The following is a 15633-nucleotide window of genomic DNA, read 5'->3' as shown; positions in this document are numbered from 1 at the left end:
TTTAGATGTTGGTTTCTTTTCTAAAATATTTCATTACGGTATGCACATATTTACCACTCAGAAAAAAAAACACTTTTGTTCTCAAACATTTTATGTAAAGAATATTCTACTTGCTCAGCAGTAGTGACACACACTTTTAAAACCAGCCCTTGCAGAGGCAGAGGCAGAGGCAGAGGCAGAGGCAGAGGCAGAGGCAGAGGCAGAGGCAGAGGCAGAGGCAGAGGCAGAGGCAGAGGCAGAGGCAGAGGCAGAGGCAGAGGCAGAGGAGGCAGAGGCAGAGGCAGAGGCAGAGGCAGAGGCAGAGGCAGAGGCAGAGGCAGAGGCAGAGGCAGAGGCAGAGGCAGAGGCAGAGGCAGAGGCAGAGGCAGGCAGATCTCCGAGTTCGAGGCCAGCCTGGTCTACAGAGTGAGTTCCAGAACATCCAGAGCCACACAACACTCTCTCAGATGATAACTGAATGACAAAAACAGGCAGCTCACAGCCCTAAATGGGACATTCTTGTGTACCTTCTCAAGGGCCAGGGAACATCATATTAGAAGGAGGAGAAAGAATGTAAGAGTCTGAGAATGGCAAGGAGTGCTGTGGAATGGTTTTGGGCATGTTGTGCTCATGAACTCGTAGAAACTGATTACCAGCACAAGATTTGGCCGATCAATATTATAGCCATTGATAGAGGAAGGGCTTACCCCTCCACACCTAGCTGAGGAGCTATAAGCAAATGATGGCAGCTGAGAGATTGGGAGTCATTTTTCTTTGGGGATGTGGCGTCTGGTAGATTGTTTATGCTCAAGTGGATGGTGTCACACTCCACTGGTATACTGGCACTAACAGGGCTATATTTAAAAAAAAGGGTGGGGTGGCAAAAGGAATGTGGAAGTATTGGGGATGGTTGGAAGAGGAGATTTGTGTTGGATATGATCAAGATACAGTATACATACATGTATGAACCGACAAAGAATAAACTGTGCTCCCCCCACCTCACCCCCCTTCCCCGTTTCTCTGTGTAGCCCTGACTGTCCTGGAACTCGCTCTGCAGATCAGGTTGGTCTCGAATTCAGAGATCTGGCTGCCTCCGACTCCCGGGCGCTGGGATTAAAGAACCCTGGGGAAGCCTGCAGACCTAAAACTTGGTAGTACATACAGAGGGGCATTTTGAACACTAGGCACTAAAGTCGAGGTGGTCTAGTGGAGAGGTGAAGATTGTAATGGCAGCAACTGAATCCCAAACTGAAAAGTACATGCAACCAGAACCACTGTGGACTTGCCGAAAGCCCGCATTACCCCAGCCCAATTCACATCATCCTCCAACTCCCCTTCCTCCAAACAACCTCAAACCACGCGCCCCTAGCCCTGCCGCTGCACTCGTACGCGCCAATTGTCACCAGGACTCCCAGAAGCCTCTGAGGAACTGTTTTGTATTTCGCGGGACCCGTGTTTCCGGCAGGGTCCCCGGGTTCTCCCACAGGGTCTTTTGTAAAAACCAGCTGGGCTCTAAAGGATTTCTCCGCTGGGGACTACACTTCCCAGGGGGGCTTGCGCTCAAGCAAAGTCCACTTCCGGTGCGTTCCGGCTGAACTGCCTGAGGGTCCGATCTTTTAGGGCCGGGTTGGGCAGGGCGAGGGCGTGGCTGACTCGGGCGTGGCGGGCGTGGGTGTTGCCGGGGGTGTGTCCCTGAGCAGCGGCCTTGAAGGGTGTCTGCAGCCTGGCTAGGAGAGCGTGCGCCCCTCGGGTGACATGCAGGGGGTGGCGAGTGTGGGGTCATGCGAACCCCGGGCCCTCCTGGGGCGTGGCGCCCTCTGCACAAAGGCCAGGCCTGGTGGAGGTCCGGCGGCGGGGACTGTAGTTGCTCCTGGGAGCCCCGACCGGGGAAGGCCGCGCTCCAGGAACAGCCTGGCCTCCCAGGACCAGCAAGGAGCAGTGACCTCCGGGACCGCTCACAAAGGTGAGTGTCATGTTTCTGGGCTGAGTGGATAAAGATGAATCTATTCTGGGTGTGAAGGAAGGGTAAGGTCCGATGGTTCTCGAGGCCTTGGTGCTGGAGATGGTGTCTCTGGGCTCGTGATTGTGATGGTTAAATAAGAACCAATCCTTGAAAGCTCAACTTGAGGCAGAGAAGCCAGGCAGAAGTACTGGAGGGACGTTGACGACTACAGGGTCAACTTAGTTTAGACTTGTATCCATGTCAATGCTTCAAGAAATGAAACTCCCAGTGCGACAAGAGATGGCTTAGCCATTGTGAGTACTTGTTCCTCTTGCAGAGGTTCCTAGCACCCACATAGTGAGTCACAACCATCCCTAACTCCAATTGCAGGGGATAGAACATTCTCTGAACTTTGTGGGCATCAGGCACACGCACGTGGTGCACATATATTCATGCAAGTAAGACCCCATTCCACATCCTACCCACTCCTTACTCCCACACAGGGTAATAAGGGCTTTTCATCTCTGCTCATGCAGGGTGTAGTCTCGTGTAGACTTGGTGTCTAGTCCTTCCTTTCCCCCAGCTCTGCTTTCCAGAGATACCAACTTCCTCCAGGAGATAAACCGCAAACAGGAAGCTGCCCCTACAGGGACTAGACATAAAGCCAAGTCGCAGGTGAGTCACATTTCCTCTTTGTTTCCTGAAACAGTCTTGCCTTTTCAACACTTAATGGTGTTTATTTTCTCTGACAAGTTTTCAGTTTAAGAGACCTGTCCTGGGTGCTGTTTCTTCCTACTCTGGTGAGTGATGGGCTACAGGGCTAGCTTCAAACAGATTTTGTTTCCTTTTCATCCCAATTGTTCCTTCTTGGTTGAAGAAATGGTTCATCCCTTTCATTGTCCCATTTATCTCAGAAGGGGTTTTTCGTTTGTCTTTTGTTTTGGATAAGGTCTATCTACATAGCTCTGGCTGCTCTGGAACTCACTATGTAGACTATATAGACTAGGCTGGCCTTGAACTCACAGAACTCTGACTGCCTCTTATGAGTGCAGGAATTAAAGGTGTTTCCCACCATATTCTTCTGATTCTTATGTTCGGAAACGCAGCAGTCCTTCCACCTGGTTTCCATGATGCTCACCATGGAGGAGAAATATATTGTGGTTAAGGCTTGCGTAGGGGTTGAAGAGAGGGTTCAGTGGGTAAGAGGACTTGCTCTGGAAGCAGAAGGACTTGAGTTTGAATCCCCAGTGCCTGTGTAAGAAGGGAAGTGTGTTCCTGTAGACTGGAATTTCCAAGCAGAGGCAGATACGTTTATAGAGCTCTCTGGTCAAGTCAGCTTAGTCAAAAAGGTGAACTTCTAATTCAGTGGGAAAACCTGTCTCAGAGCAGTAATGCAAGGAGCTCAGCATTCTGGTTATGACAAGGACACAGGAAGCTGGACACTCATATACAACACACACACACACACACACACAATTTTTAACTGGGCTGGTGGGATGGCTCAGAAGTAAACTACTTGCTGCCAGGCCGGACAACCTGAGTGTGATTTCCAGGAGCCTCATGGAGGAGGGAGAGAGCCTGAGAAGTTTTCCTCTGACATTCACACATGTGCCTGGACACACATACAAATACACACCTATAAATGTAATGGGATTTATAAAACTAATTTTAAATTGAAAAACATTTCTTGATCTCAAGGAGCCCACAACAGAAAAATTCACAGAAAGTCAAGGCATCGTGCAAGAGTCCAGATTCCCTACCTTGGGTCTGGGACCTCCTCTGTTTTATTCCTTTGATTTTGAGACAGGGGCTCACTATGCAGTCTTGACAAACCAGGGACTTGCTATGTGGACAGCTTTGAACTCATGGAGATCCTTTTGCCTGTGTCTTTCGAAGGCTAGAATTATCCTTATGCTGTTGATCTCGTGGCTCTGTGTTTCTGTGATATGTGCGTCTACTCCTTTCTCTTCTGAATGCCAGAGAGTTCATTGCAGGTCAGATCTTGCCACTCTTTTCTCAGAACTCCACAAGGTGTCCTTGAAGAAAGGCCCCATCCCTAAAGGGACTGAGCAGATGTCTGAGACATGGTTCCTCATTGTATCTCTGACTTCTGCCTCTCACCTTCATTCTTTTTGTTTCTGAAAAGTTGCCTTCACATTTCACATTTCATAATCAGAGCCTTTAAAAATCTCAAATATTGGAGCTGGAGAGATAGGTCTGTGGTTAAGAGTGCTTGTTGCTATATCAGAGGGCCAAACTTTGGAACTCAACACGGAAATCAGGCAGCTGAAAGCTGTCTGTACCTGTAGCTCTAGAGGATCTGATGCAGACTTCTGGCTTCTGCAGGCACAGGTGCATGGTGTGTACACACACACATAGAGGAAGGAGAGAAAATGAATGTAAAAGAAAAAGCGAGGAAGGATGGCATTGTGTGGGGGCATGGTCTGTTGTCTCAGGCACTCAGGATGCTGCAATATGTAGTCTCAGTAGCATCTTGAGCCTAGGAGTTTGAGATAAGCTAGGCATCAGAGTGAGAGTTTTGTTTCAAGAAGGAAAATAAAGCTGGGCAGTGGTGGTGCATGCCTTTAATCCCAGCACTTGGGAGGCAGAGACAGGTGGATCTCTGAGTTTGAGGCCAGCCTGGTCCACAGAGTGAGTTCCAGTACAGCCAGGGCTACACAGAGAAACTCTGTATTTAAAAAAAACAACCCCCCCCCCACACACACAAAAGAAGGAAAAGAAAACATTGCCAGTTACAAGAAAACATCCTGCTGCTTTTCTTTCCCTTGGGAGTCATGGAATTCTATTCTCCTTGATGGTGACAAGGTAGTAACAAATGCCAGAGGCACTGAACGTATTTGTCCCATTGGCCCACTTAAAAAAGTGATTAAAAAACAAACCTGTTTTAGGATGAGTTTTGTAACCTGAAAGTTTCCCATCCCCCCATTTAAAAAAAAATTCTCTTTAAAAATTATAAAATTATTCTGTGTGGTGCCACTTAACATGTAAACAATATTGCTGTGTACACAATGTGGCTTTTCATATTCCCCCCAAAATAGGCCATCATCCTCTCTCATTCTCTCATTCTCATTTCTAAAAACAGATTTTTAAAAACATAAAGATGATTTGGTTTGCTGAGTAAAGCATATCTGCAAAGTATCTGAAGATCTGAAGGAAAAAAATAAGTACAGTATTGATCATCCAGAGCCATGAAGTTGGAACTCTAGGACTGGGGCCTGTAAAAAGCCTCTGGGAGACCGTGTGAGAATGAGTCCCTGTACAAAAGCCTCTGGGAGACCGTGTGAGAATGAGTCCCTGTACAAAAAGTCAGCTGTAGTCTGAGCACCAGGATCGTTCTTGCTTGCTCTCTCTATTTTGAAAGAGAGTATCTTTTATTTACTCATTGTCAATTCTCGGTGTGTAAAACATGTACCTTGAAGATAGGCTCCTCCCCCCTAACCCCCACTCACAGCTTTTCCTCCTCCCCCTACCCCCCACTCACAGCTTTTCCTGTGTGTGTGTAAACATCCCGCTGTATCCAGTTAGTGCAGTCTGCTGGCATGCCACTGCTCTTGTTGGCAGTCAGTTCTGTTCTTTGTAACAGGATGCTACAACAGGCAGGATGTTGAGAGCCAAGAAGCATCCATTTTAGGCTAGGTGCCTCAGACCCACATGCTAGGTTATGGTTTGCTCATGCTCACAGAGCAGTTTTCAGCTCTCCAAGTGTTGCCAGGTGAGGTATACTGACTGCATCAGCTCTTTTCAGTCTCCAGCTAAGGAGATTTTCCCATGCGGGGTTTACTAACATTGGAGCTGGGAGATAGCTCAGCGGGTAAAGTGTTTTCTGGGCAAGCACAAGGGCCCGAGTTCACTCCAACACACACACACACACACACACACACACACATATATATATATATATTTTTTTTTTTAAGGCAGACACACACACATATATATATATATTTTTTTTTTTAAGGCAGACATGATTGAGGAAGAGATACACAGCATTGACCCCTGACCTACATGCACACACACAAAGATAATCACTTAAGAACCATTAGGTTCTGTCTTTCCATGATTTAGATCAAGTGCCTTCAGGTTAAAGTTATGATGGTGTCTTATTCATAGACTGACATTCTATGGGAGCTTTGGTTTAATACTATACAGACCTTCCCGCAGAAGAGCTCAGGCCTTGGTCATTGAACAGTGAGGAAGTCTCAGATCGGAAGGCCGAAAAGATTGGCTTATCTATCCTTCTTTCTGGTCTTTTATTTTGAGGCAGGATCTTGAGGTGTGTGAGTGTGTGTGTGTGAGTGTGTGTGAGTGTGTGTGTGTGTGTGTGTGAGTGTGTGTCACATTAGCTTCAAACTTGGAATCCTTCTGTTTCTGGCTCCCAAGTACTGGGATTACAGGCCTGCACCACCATACTAGCACATTATATTAATTAACACATTATATTAATTTAAATGTGTAGTGGTTTAAATTAATTAATTTAATATAGAGTGGATAGTGGTTTTCATTCCGACTGCACACTCATATTTTAAGTAGGTTGTTTCATCTTAATGACCCTCCAGTGGGAATGACAGGCAATCACAATCCTCAGACCCTCTCTGAGGGATGACCTGTTCGGATCTTTTGAGGGCCTGTCCTGGATTCTTTCCCGGTCCTTGTGCTGTTCCAGGATACACATGTGTCACAAGGTCAAGGCTGGCTCTAAGAACCTGGAGTGCTCAGGAAAACTCAGCTTTCATGATGTATTGTTAGAAATGGATGTGAATTACATGCCTGTGTTGGCTAATTTTATGTCAGCACAAACTGTAGTCATCTGAGAGGAGGGAATCTCAAGAAAATGTCTCCATTGATCAGGCTGTTTGCAAGCCTATAGGGCATTTTCACGACCTACTGATCAATGGTGGAGGGCCCAGTTCATTGTGGGTGGAGTCACTCCTGGGTAGGTGGTCGTAGGTTCTATAAGAAAACTGAGTGAGCCAGTAAGCAGTAACCCTCCATGGCCCCTGCATCAGCTCCTGACTCTTGAGTTCCTGTCTTGCTTCAGTTCCTGTCCTGAGTTCCTCCAATGATGGACTACAGTGTGGAAGTGTAAGCCAAATAAACCCTTTCCTCCCAACTTGCTTTTGGTCATGGTGTCTCATCACAGCAATAGTAGTAACCTTAACCAAGACGCTCGCTCTCCAAATTCGTTTCCCTCCCTAGGGACTAGGATGGGGACTTGAACCCAGGGTGGGAGGACACAGTTTACTTAAGAACCCTCTGGTGACCTGTGATCATGAGCACTGGCTGAGCAACAGTACATTTTTGTCATTTCAGGGCCTGGTGACCTTTGGGGATGTGGCTGTAGTTTTCTCCCAGGAGGAGTGGGAATGGCTCAGCTCTGAGCAGAGGAGTCTGTACTGGAAGGTGATGCTGGACAACTACAGGAACCTGGCATCCCTTGGTGAGGGGATCCCCACTCCTGTCCCTACCCTTCCCCATCCATGCCTGTGGTAGTGGAACCTTCCATTTATTCTCCCCGATCCCTGTAGCGCCCTCTTATGTTGATCTAAGGGGACTGCATCCAGGTCCGGACTCCCCAACATGACCATATTCTGGTTTTCTTTCTTCTTTCCCCGTTTTTCTTATGGGTCCAGGACTTTGTGCTTCTAAGCCAGATATGATCACCTCGTTGGAGCAAGGAAGGGATCCCTGGATGATGAAAAGGAAGATGAGAAAAGGCCAGCGTCTGGGTGAGTGTGAGGAAGTGGGGCAGCATGACTGCTGCCAGCCCAGCTCATCCCTCAGACTCAGAATCTCCCATCCTCTCTCTCCTCTCCAGCAGGGCTCCAGGCCCCCTGTCAGTCTTACTGAGTCATCTTTGCTATTTATTTATCATTTATTTATTTAGTGTCTATATAACTTAGTTTTATGTATGTGGGTGCTTTGCCGGTGCATATGTCTGGACACTGCAGCGCATGCATGCCTGATGCCTGCAAAGGGTAGAAGAGGACAGCAGGTCTTCTGGAATTGGAGTTACAATTGTGAGCCACCATTCAGGTGTTGGGAATTGAACTCAGGTCCTCTGGAAGAGCAGCAAGTACTCTTAACAGCTGAGCCATCTCTCCAGCCCTTTATTTATTTATTTATTTATTTATTTATTTATTTATTTATTTTTATTTTTAAGAATTATCTTGTGTGTATGGGTATTTTGCCAGAATGTGTATCTGTGCACCACATGTTCACCCCACCCCCCATGCAACACATAATGTGGGCTGTTTGCTTTGTTAATATCTTTTAGACTTGAAGGCCATGCAGGAGACCAAGGAGTTCCCTCCAAAGGACTTAAGTGAAGAGACATTATCCCTGGCAGTGCTGAGAAAACAGCTCCTGCCCTGTAGACCTAAGTGCTCCATGTTACGGGCAGCCTGGGATGGTGGTGCAGGGTTCACGACACACAGGGTAAGTTGGCATGTGTTTATGTGTGTGTACCTGTGTATGTTTAGGTTTAGGTGACTATAGCAATGTCTGTGTTTATATGTATGCCACAAGTCAGAGGCTACCGTTTGAGACACAGAGGTTCAGTTGGGGATAAACTTGAGGCAGTGTTTATGACTCCTTGGAGACGAGAGACATTTCTACTTGACACACTACGTCCTGTGGAGGGGCTGTGACAGAGGAGCAGAGAGTTATGGTAGTGACTCGGATCATACAGTAGAAGTGTGGGGGTGGGGTGGGGGGTGAGTCACAAACACGCCACTCAGGTGTCTGATGTTTGACTTAGAACGGCTGTCTGAAAACTGTGAACAGGATCTCAGTAGTGCCCCCTATTGCTCTCTGCTGGGAGAATTCCTTCCCTGCGAAGATACAGATATCTACCCCTCTGTATAAGGTCCTAATGACCAAATGTCTTAGTTAGGTTTCTATCGCTATGATACAATACCATGGCCAAAAGCAACTTGGGGAAAATGTTTTATTTCATATAATGGCTTGTCCAGGGAAGTCAGGGCAGAAACTCAAGCAAGGCAAGGAATCTAGAGGCAGGAGCTGATGCAGAGGCTATAGAGGAGTGCTGCTTACTGGCTTGTTCCCATGGCCTTTTATATCCCCAAGTTTCTGGTATATAATATCCTGTGTTTTTATATCTAGGACCACAGGTCTAGGGGTGGCACCAATCACAATGGGTTGGGCCTTCCCACATTCATCACTAATTAAGAAAATATCTTACAGGCTTGCCTGTAGGCCTTTCTGGTAGGATTCTTTCCTCAACTGAGGTTCTCTGCTCTCAAATGACTCTAGCCTGTATCAACTGGACATAAAACTAGCCAGCACATAAATGTATGGTTCCACCAAAGTTCATCCAGGGGAACTAATGTATTTTATTGGGTTTTCTTCCGAGCATAGGTCAGGGGATGCTGGGAGAAGTGTGGGTGACCCCAAAATGGCTGCATCAGAAAGTCTTCACCTATTATGAACAGTGACTCCTCCACAGTGACGTGAATGGAATCCCCTTTTAGCAAACCTCCCCAGCCTGCATGCTTTCTGACCATGGTGCAGTGAGGGCAGAACTGCATTCAGGTGTCTGGGAGAAGGGGCTGGAATCTCAAGTGAGGGTCCTGTGACCCCCTCCCACCTCTTTAAGAGAGTATCACCAGTCCACAGGTTGCTCTTTTGTTTGTTTTTGTTTTGTTTTCTGTATAGCCCTGGCTGTCCTGGAACTCACTCTGTAGACCAGGCTGGCCTCAAACTCAGAAATCCGCCTGCCTCTGCCTTTCAAGTGCTGGGATTAAAGGCATGTGCCACCACTGCCCGGTTCACAAGTTGCTCTTGCTGGTCTCATGCAAGCAGACACAGCTGATCTGATGAAGACAGCAAAGTGTTTTTCCAGAGGTCCCCACTCTGTGACCCTCCCCACCCCCACTGCCACAAAAATAAGGCCATTCACAATCTACCTTTAACCTCAATTGCTCAAGTAACACTACTGCCGTTTACAGTGTATGGACATATCCACCCTTCTCTGGCCACCCAGGTTCATCAGTATGTTTATACCTTTTCAGGGCTTGAAGACCAACTCAGGTCTGGCTAGAGACAGTCCTCCACAGCTTGTGTCCGCTCAGAGGAGTCTCTGTAAGAATGTGACTTGGGAGAACTGTGGTGACCGGGGCTCCTTAGGTAAGGCCTGTTCCCTCCCAGGTCTGAGTCGTATCTTTAGGAGCCCTTACTTTTTGGTTTTGTTTGTTTAATGATTATTTTAAAGTGTGTAAGTGTGTGGGTACACATGAGTGCATGCTTGTGTGCGTGCGCAGTTGCCTGTGGAGATCAGAACAGGGCATTAGATCCCCTGGAGCTGCAGTTACAGGTTATTTTGCATTGCCTGATACAAGCTCTGAGAGCCAAACCCAGACCCTCTGCAGGAGAAGTACTGTCTTTGCGGGGTCCTCCTCCCGCTTTCTTTTCTTTTCTTTTTTTTTTTTTTTTTTTTTAAGATTTATTTATTTATTTATTATATGTAAGTACACTGTAGCTGTCTTCTGACACTCCAGAAGAGGGCGTCAGATCTCTTTATGGATGTTTTTGAGCCACCATGTGGTTGCTGGGATTTGAACTCAGGACCTTTGGAAGAGCAGTCAGTGTTCTTACCCGCTGAGCCATCTCACCAACCTCTCCTCCCTCTTTCTAATTCTTCTTGCAGTCACAGTTGTTTTCAGTCAGGAAGCTGCTTACTCAGTTTCACAGTGACAAGAGTATAAGCAAACACTGACTTTTTACTCCTTCAGTCAGGACTCTGTGTTTCTGAAACAGTTTGTCTCTTTACTGGGGCAAGGGAAGGAGCCCTCAGTGGTGCAGAGACAGCTAACACTAGCACCCAGCTTGTCGGCAGGCAAGTGTGCAGATGGTTGGTGACGTCACTGTAGCTCTGATCCTGATGTGAATCCTCACCACCACACACTTGCCAGTCTTGCAAGTCTAGGGAGGGAATCACACTCTTAGATTTCAGAGTGACTCCTCTTCCTTTCTGCCTCTTTTAACAGCTCATTTCCCTGTAGTTTTCTTTTTATTGTTACCACTCGGTGCTTATCAGCCTTCCAGTTTAAATGTTAAATGACCTGTTGGTTTCATATTCATTCTCTCCCTCTTTCTCTCTCTCTCTCTCTTTTTCTCTGTCTCTTTCTCTGTGTGTTTGTGTGTGTGTGTGTATCTCCCTCTCTGACTCTCTCTGTCTCTTTCTCTGTGTGTGTGTGTGTTTGTGTGTGTCTCCCTCTCTGACTCTCTTTGTCTCTTTCTCTCTCTGTGTAGTGTCAAGTTTGGAATTTTTGACTCAAGCTTTGCAGGGAAACATGTTATTCCGAGTGGCTCCTTCGTGACAGCAAGACAGGGCAGACAGGTTATATTTCAAGCAGACGGAAGCAGATATCTTCCTCTTGATACATAATAAAGGAGATGTGTTTTCTTGGTCTATTTCAGGCCAGCAGTCTGTACAGGAAGCCCAGGATCTGCTTCCAAGGCAGGACTCACATGCTGAACGGGTAACAGGCAGAACTTGGAGCACTAAACTTGAGTGCTCCACTTTCAGAGATCAGGATTCTGAGTGTATGTTTGAAAGGAATGAGCAAGAGACAGTCACTCAGAACAGAGCCTTCTCAGAGGGGAGAGATGGTATGTGTATCAAATCTGGAAGATGGTTTCATTTGAACAGTTCAGATGAGAGAAGTCATAATTGTGACTCAGGTAAAAGTTTCTCCCCAAATCCAGTAGTCGTAAAAGAAACCGGAATCTATTCAGGAAAAAAACTTTTCAAATGTAATGAATGTAAGAAAAGTTTCACCCAGAGCTCATCCCTTACCGTTCACCAGAGAATTCATACTGGAGAGAAGCCCTATAAATGCAATGAATGTGGGAAGGCCTTCAGTGACGGTTCCTCCTTCGCACGACACCAGAGGTGCCATACAGGCAAGAAGCCATACGAGTGCCTGGAGTGTGGCAAAGCTTTCATACAGAACACCTCGCTCGTTCGTCACTGGAGGTACTATCACACTGGGGAGAAACCCTTCGATTGCATCGACTGTGGGAAAGCCTTCAGTGACCACATAGGGCTTAATCAACACAGGAGGATTCACACTGGAGAGAAACCATACACGTGTGAAGTGTGTCACAAATCCTTTAGGTATGGCTCATCCCTCACTGTGCACCAAAGGATTCATACTGGAGAGAAACCATATGAGTGTGAGATTTGCAGAAAAGCCTTCAGCCACCATGCATCCCTCACTCAGCATCAACGAGTGCATTCTGGAGAAAAGCCTTTTAAATGTAAAGAGTGTGGGAAAGCTTTTAGGCAGAATATACACCTTGCTAGTCACTTGAGGATCCATACCGGGGAAAAGCCCTTTGAGTGTGGGGAATGTGGGAAATCTTTCAGCATCAGCTCACAGCTTGCCACGCATCAGAGAATTCATACAGGAGAGAAGCCTTATGAGTGTAAGGTTTGTAGGAAAGCATTTACACAGAAGGCTCACCTTGCACAACATCAGAAGACTCATACGGGGGAGAAACCATACGAGTGCAAGGAATGTGGCAAGGCCTTCAGCCAGACCACTCACCTTATTCAACACCAGAGGGTTCATACTGGAGAGAAGCCCTATAAATGCCTGGAATGTGGGAAGGCCTTTGGTGATAACTCATCCTGTACTCAACATCAGAGACTTCACACCGGCCAGAGGCCTTACCAGTGTGTGGAATGTGGGAAGGCGTTCAAGACCAAGTCATCCCTTATCTGTCATCGTAGATGTCACACGGGAGAGAAACCTTATGAGTGCAGTGCATGTGGTAAAGCCTTTAGCCACCGCCAGTCCCTTAGTGTACATCAGAGAATTCATTCTGGGAAGAAACCGTATGAATGTAAGGAATGTCGGAAAACCTTTATCCAGATTGGACACCTTAACCAACATAAGAGAGTCCATACCGGGGAGAGAACGTACAACTACAAGAAGGGCAGGAGGGCCTTCAGGCAGACTGCACACTTTGCTCACCATCAGCGGATTCATTCCGGAGAGCCACCTGCTCACCACTCTTTGCCTTCCACGTCGAATCCTGTGGCTCTCTTCTCCAAATTCATCTGGAATCCATCCTCACTGTCATCATCATAATCTCAGAACCTCGATATTCCACCACACTTGTTTACCAACTCGTCTCTTTGTCCCTTTGTTCATTCTTGTCCCTTATAAGTCCTTCATGTTACAACCAGGTTGGATTATTTTTGGAGTGTCAATGTAATTAATTTGCTCATATAAAGCTTATACTCCCTGGTTCATGCCTGAGATGTGTTTTGCACAGTGCCTGATCCATACCAAGTACTCAGCAAACTGGGGTCTTTTAAAAGCTTACTTTTGAAAGTGGAAAATGTATTCTAATCAGCTCTGATGGAGACAGTGCAATAGGATGAGGCTAGGAACAACCAGCGTTTAGAACAGGAAGGGAGTTCTCTGAGTTGGTGATGAGGCTTCCTTCTTTTTCTTGAAAACTTGGTTCTAAGCCAAGGGTCTGGTGCGCTCACCTGCAATCCTAGAGTTCATGGATTCAAGGCCAGCCCTAGGCAACTTAGTGAGACCCTATCTCAAAATAAAAATAAAGCAGCTGATCCTATAGTGCTGAACTGTAGCATGGCTTTGGATTTGAACTACAGGATTATAAGGTAAGAGCTCTTAGTGAGGAATTTCGCCCGTACACTTGGCAATAGCCTTAAAGGATAGTCAGCCTAAGTGTATGTAGGCTACTTGGAACAAATGAATCAAAATAATTGGGAAAATGCAAGGTTTTATACCCAGGAAGTTAAATCTCCCAACAAATAAAACTGAAGGATTTGATCTATAGAAAGTCACTGGTTTGTGAATGCATTCTTAGTAAACTTCTACAGAAGTGTTAACTCTGGGGTAAACTGATCTACAGTAGAGGGCAGCAAGCCAACTTACAGTCAGACTCTCACTGATTCCTTTTGTAGGGCCCATAATTTAAATTTATGAAGATATGTTTATGTGGTTTTAAATTGGACGAATATTTTCAACATGATAATTATGTGAAATTTACATCTCAGTGAAGTATTGGCATGAAGGCACAAGTTTACTTACATACTTTTTGTGGTGCTTCTGTCTACAAAGGGAAAATTGTCCTGTGATGAAGACCATTTGGCTCAGAGAGGAAAAAAAGACAATACCTGACTCTTTATGGAGAATGCCTGCTGAACTGTGCAAAAACAGTTGTCCTGTTTTTGTAAATAGAGTTTTATTGAGCCACACCCAGTCACTGGTTTACCAAAAACCTTTGGTTAGTTGTTTACAGTGGCAGAATTGAGTAGGTGCACTGGAGACTTTCTGGCCCTATAGAGACACAAATACTTAGAGCTGAAGAGTAGAGGAGAGTGTACAAAGGTTTCTAACCCCACCGCAATAACAAGCCCTGACCAAAAAATAAACTAAACCAAACAAGCCATACAACAACAAAACCCCCAAGAATATTAGGCCAATGCAATGGATAAGCAGGTAAAGGTACCTCTTGCCAATCCTGATGACCCGAATTTAATCCTTGCAATTCAGGTGGTAGAAGGAGAGAACTTATTCAGGAGAGTCCTCCAAACTTCACACAAGTGCTATCACATGCGTACCCCAAACACACACAGTAGATATTTAAAATACAGCTTATAAATCAATTTATGAAGAGATGAAAATATTAAATGAAATAAAGTCTATAAAAGAGAAATATATGTAGAAGTATTATTAAAATGTTTATAAGTTATCTTTCCAAAACAGAGTCTCATGAAAGATATGTGGCCAACTTCAGGAAACAATTAGGCAAGAACATAAAGGATTAGTTTTTTAGAAAGATCTGTTTATTTGTTTATTGATTGATTTATTTCGAGGCAGAATTTTTCTTTGTAGTGTTGGCTGTCCTGGAACTTGCTATGTAGACTAGGCTATCTTTGAATTCACTGTCTCTGCCTCCCAAGTACTGGGATTAAAGGTATGCACCACCAGGCATGGTTTTGTTTGTGTGTGTGTGTGTGTAAGAGAGAGAGAGAGAGAGAGAGAGAGAGAGAGAGAGAGAGAGAGAGAACCACATGTATTTGTTTACCCTCAGAGGCCAAGAAAGCACTAGATCCTCAGGAGAGTAACTCAGCACAGGAATTTAAAAACATTAAATATGCTAACCTAATCTAAAGATATTCTTATTTAATACATGCTAATGAATGACAGGAGGCAAATGTTCAGTGTCCTTTCACTTTGTTACTGTAAGAACAGCAAGCTTTGTATCTGTAGTATAGACACTGCAGTTCGTAACATACACATCTCAAGTCTCAGTTGATGTTGGCACTGTGTGGTGTAGCAGCATCCATAGAACAAAGTACACGTTAGGTATTCAGAGCCAAGGCTGCAATGGAACTGTGTAATGCGACATGGGAGGTTGCTACCAGAAAGACCTCATACATGTTGAAATCTGAATTTTTAGTTGTGCATTCAGAAGCTTAGTGCTGTTTGCATCGTTTTCAGTGTTTATATTCAGTTAGGCAGCTTAAGAAGCTGAAATGTAGAGTTTACGGGGGCTTATTATGTACATGGACTGTTGAGAACATCCCTGGCTGAGTCTGTGCTTTTAGGGGAAAATCAGCTACTATAGTTGCACACTCAAGGTATGCCTTGAGTTTTCAAAATGGCCCATGTTTACATAAAGGT

General features: G+C 45.6%; 1 protein-coding gene across 3 annotated transcripts; it reads left to right on the top strand.

Annotated features, from left to right (window-relative positions):
- The first annotated feature begins 1662 nt into the window (after positions 1–1662).
- Zfp28 (ZFP28 zinc finger protein) lies at positions 1663–14753 on the top strand. Of its 3 annotated transcripts, XM_029479238.2 has the most exons (8): positions 1846–1942; positions 2505–2596; positions 2675–2721; positions 7250–7376; positions 7570–7665; positions 8214–8374; positions 9970–10084; positions 11378–14753. In XM_029479238.2, the coding sequence occupies exons 4-8, from the start codon at positions 7343–7345 to the stop codon at positions 13054–13056; spliced, it is 2085 nt and encodes a 694-aa protein (XP_029335098.2). In that variant the 5' UTR covers positions 1846–1942; positions 2505–2596; positions 2675–2721; positions 7250–7342; the 3' UTR covers positions 13057–14753. The 3 variants fall into 3 exon arrangements, with proteins under 3 accessions (XP_029335097.2, XP_029335099.2, XP_029335098.2); XM_029479237.2 differs by lacking the exon at positions 2675–2721 and having other exon boundaries at positions 1663–1942; XM_029479239.2 differs by lacking the exons at positions 2505–2596; positions 2675–2721 and having other exon boundaries at positions 1746–1942.
- The last annotated feature ends 880 nt before the right edge of the window (positions 14754–15633 follow it).

The sequence above is a fragment of the Mus caroli genome, unplaced genomic scaffold (assembly GCF_978045245.1).
Source record: "Mus caroli unplaced genomic scaffold, Mus_caroli_1 scaffold_8, whole genome shotgun sequence".
In the NCBI taxonomy this organism is placed as follows: Eukaryota; Metazoa; Chordata; class Mammalia; order Rodentia; family Muridae; genus Mus; species Mus caroli.
This window is presented reverse-complemented; position numbering and strand designations above follow the sequence as displayed.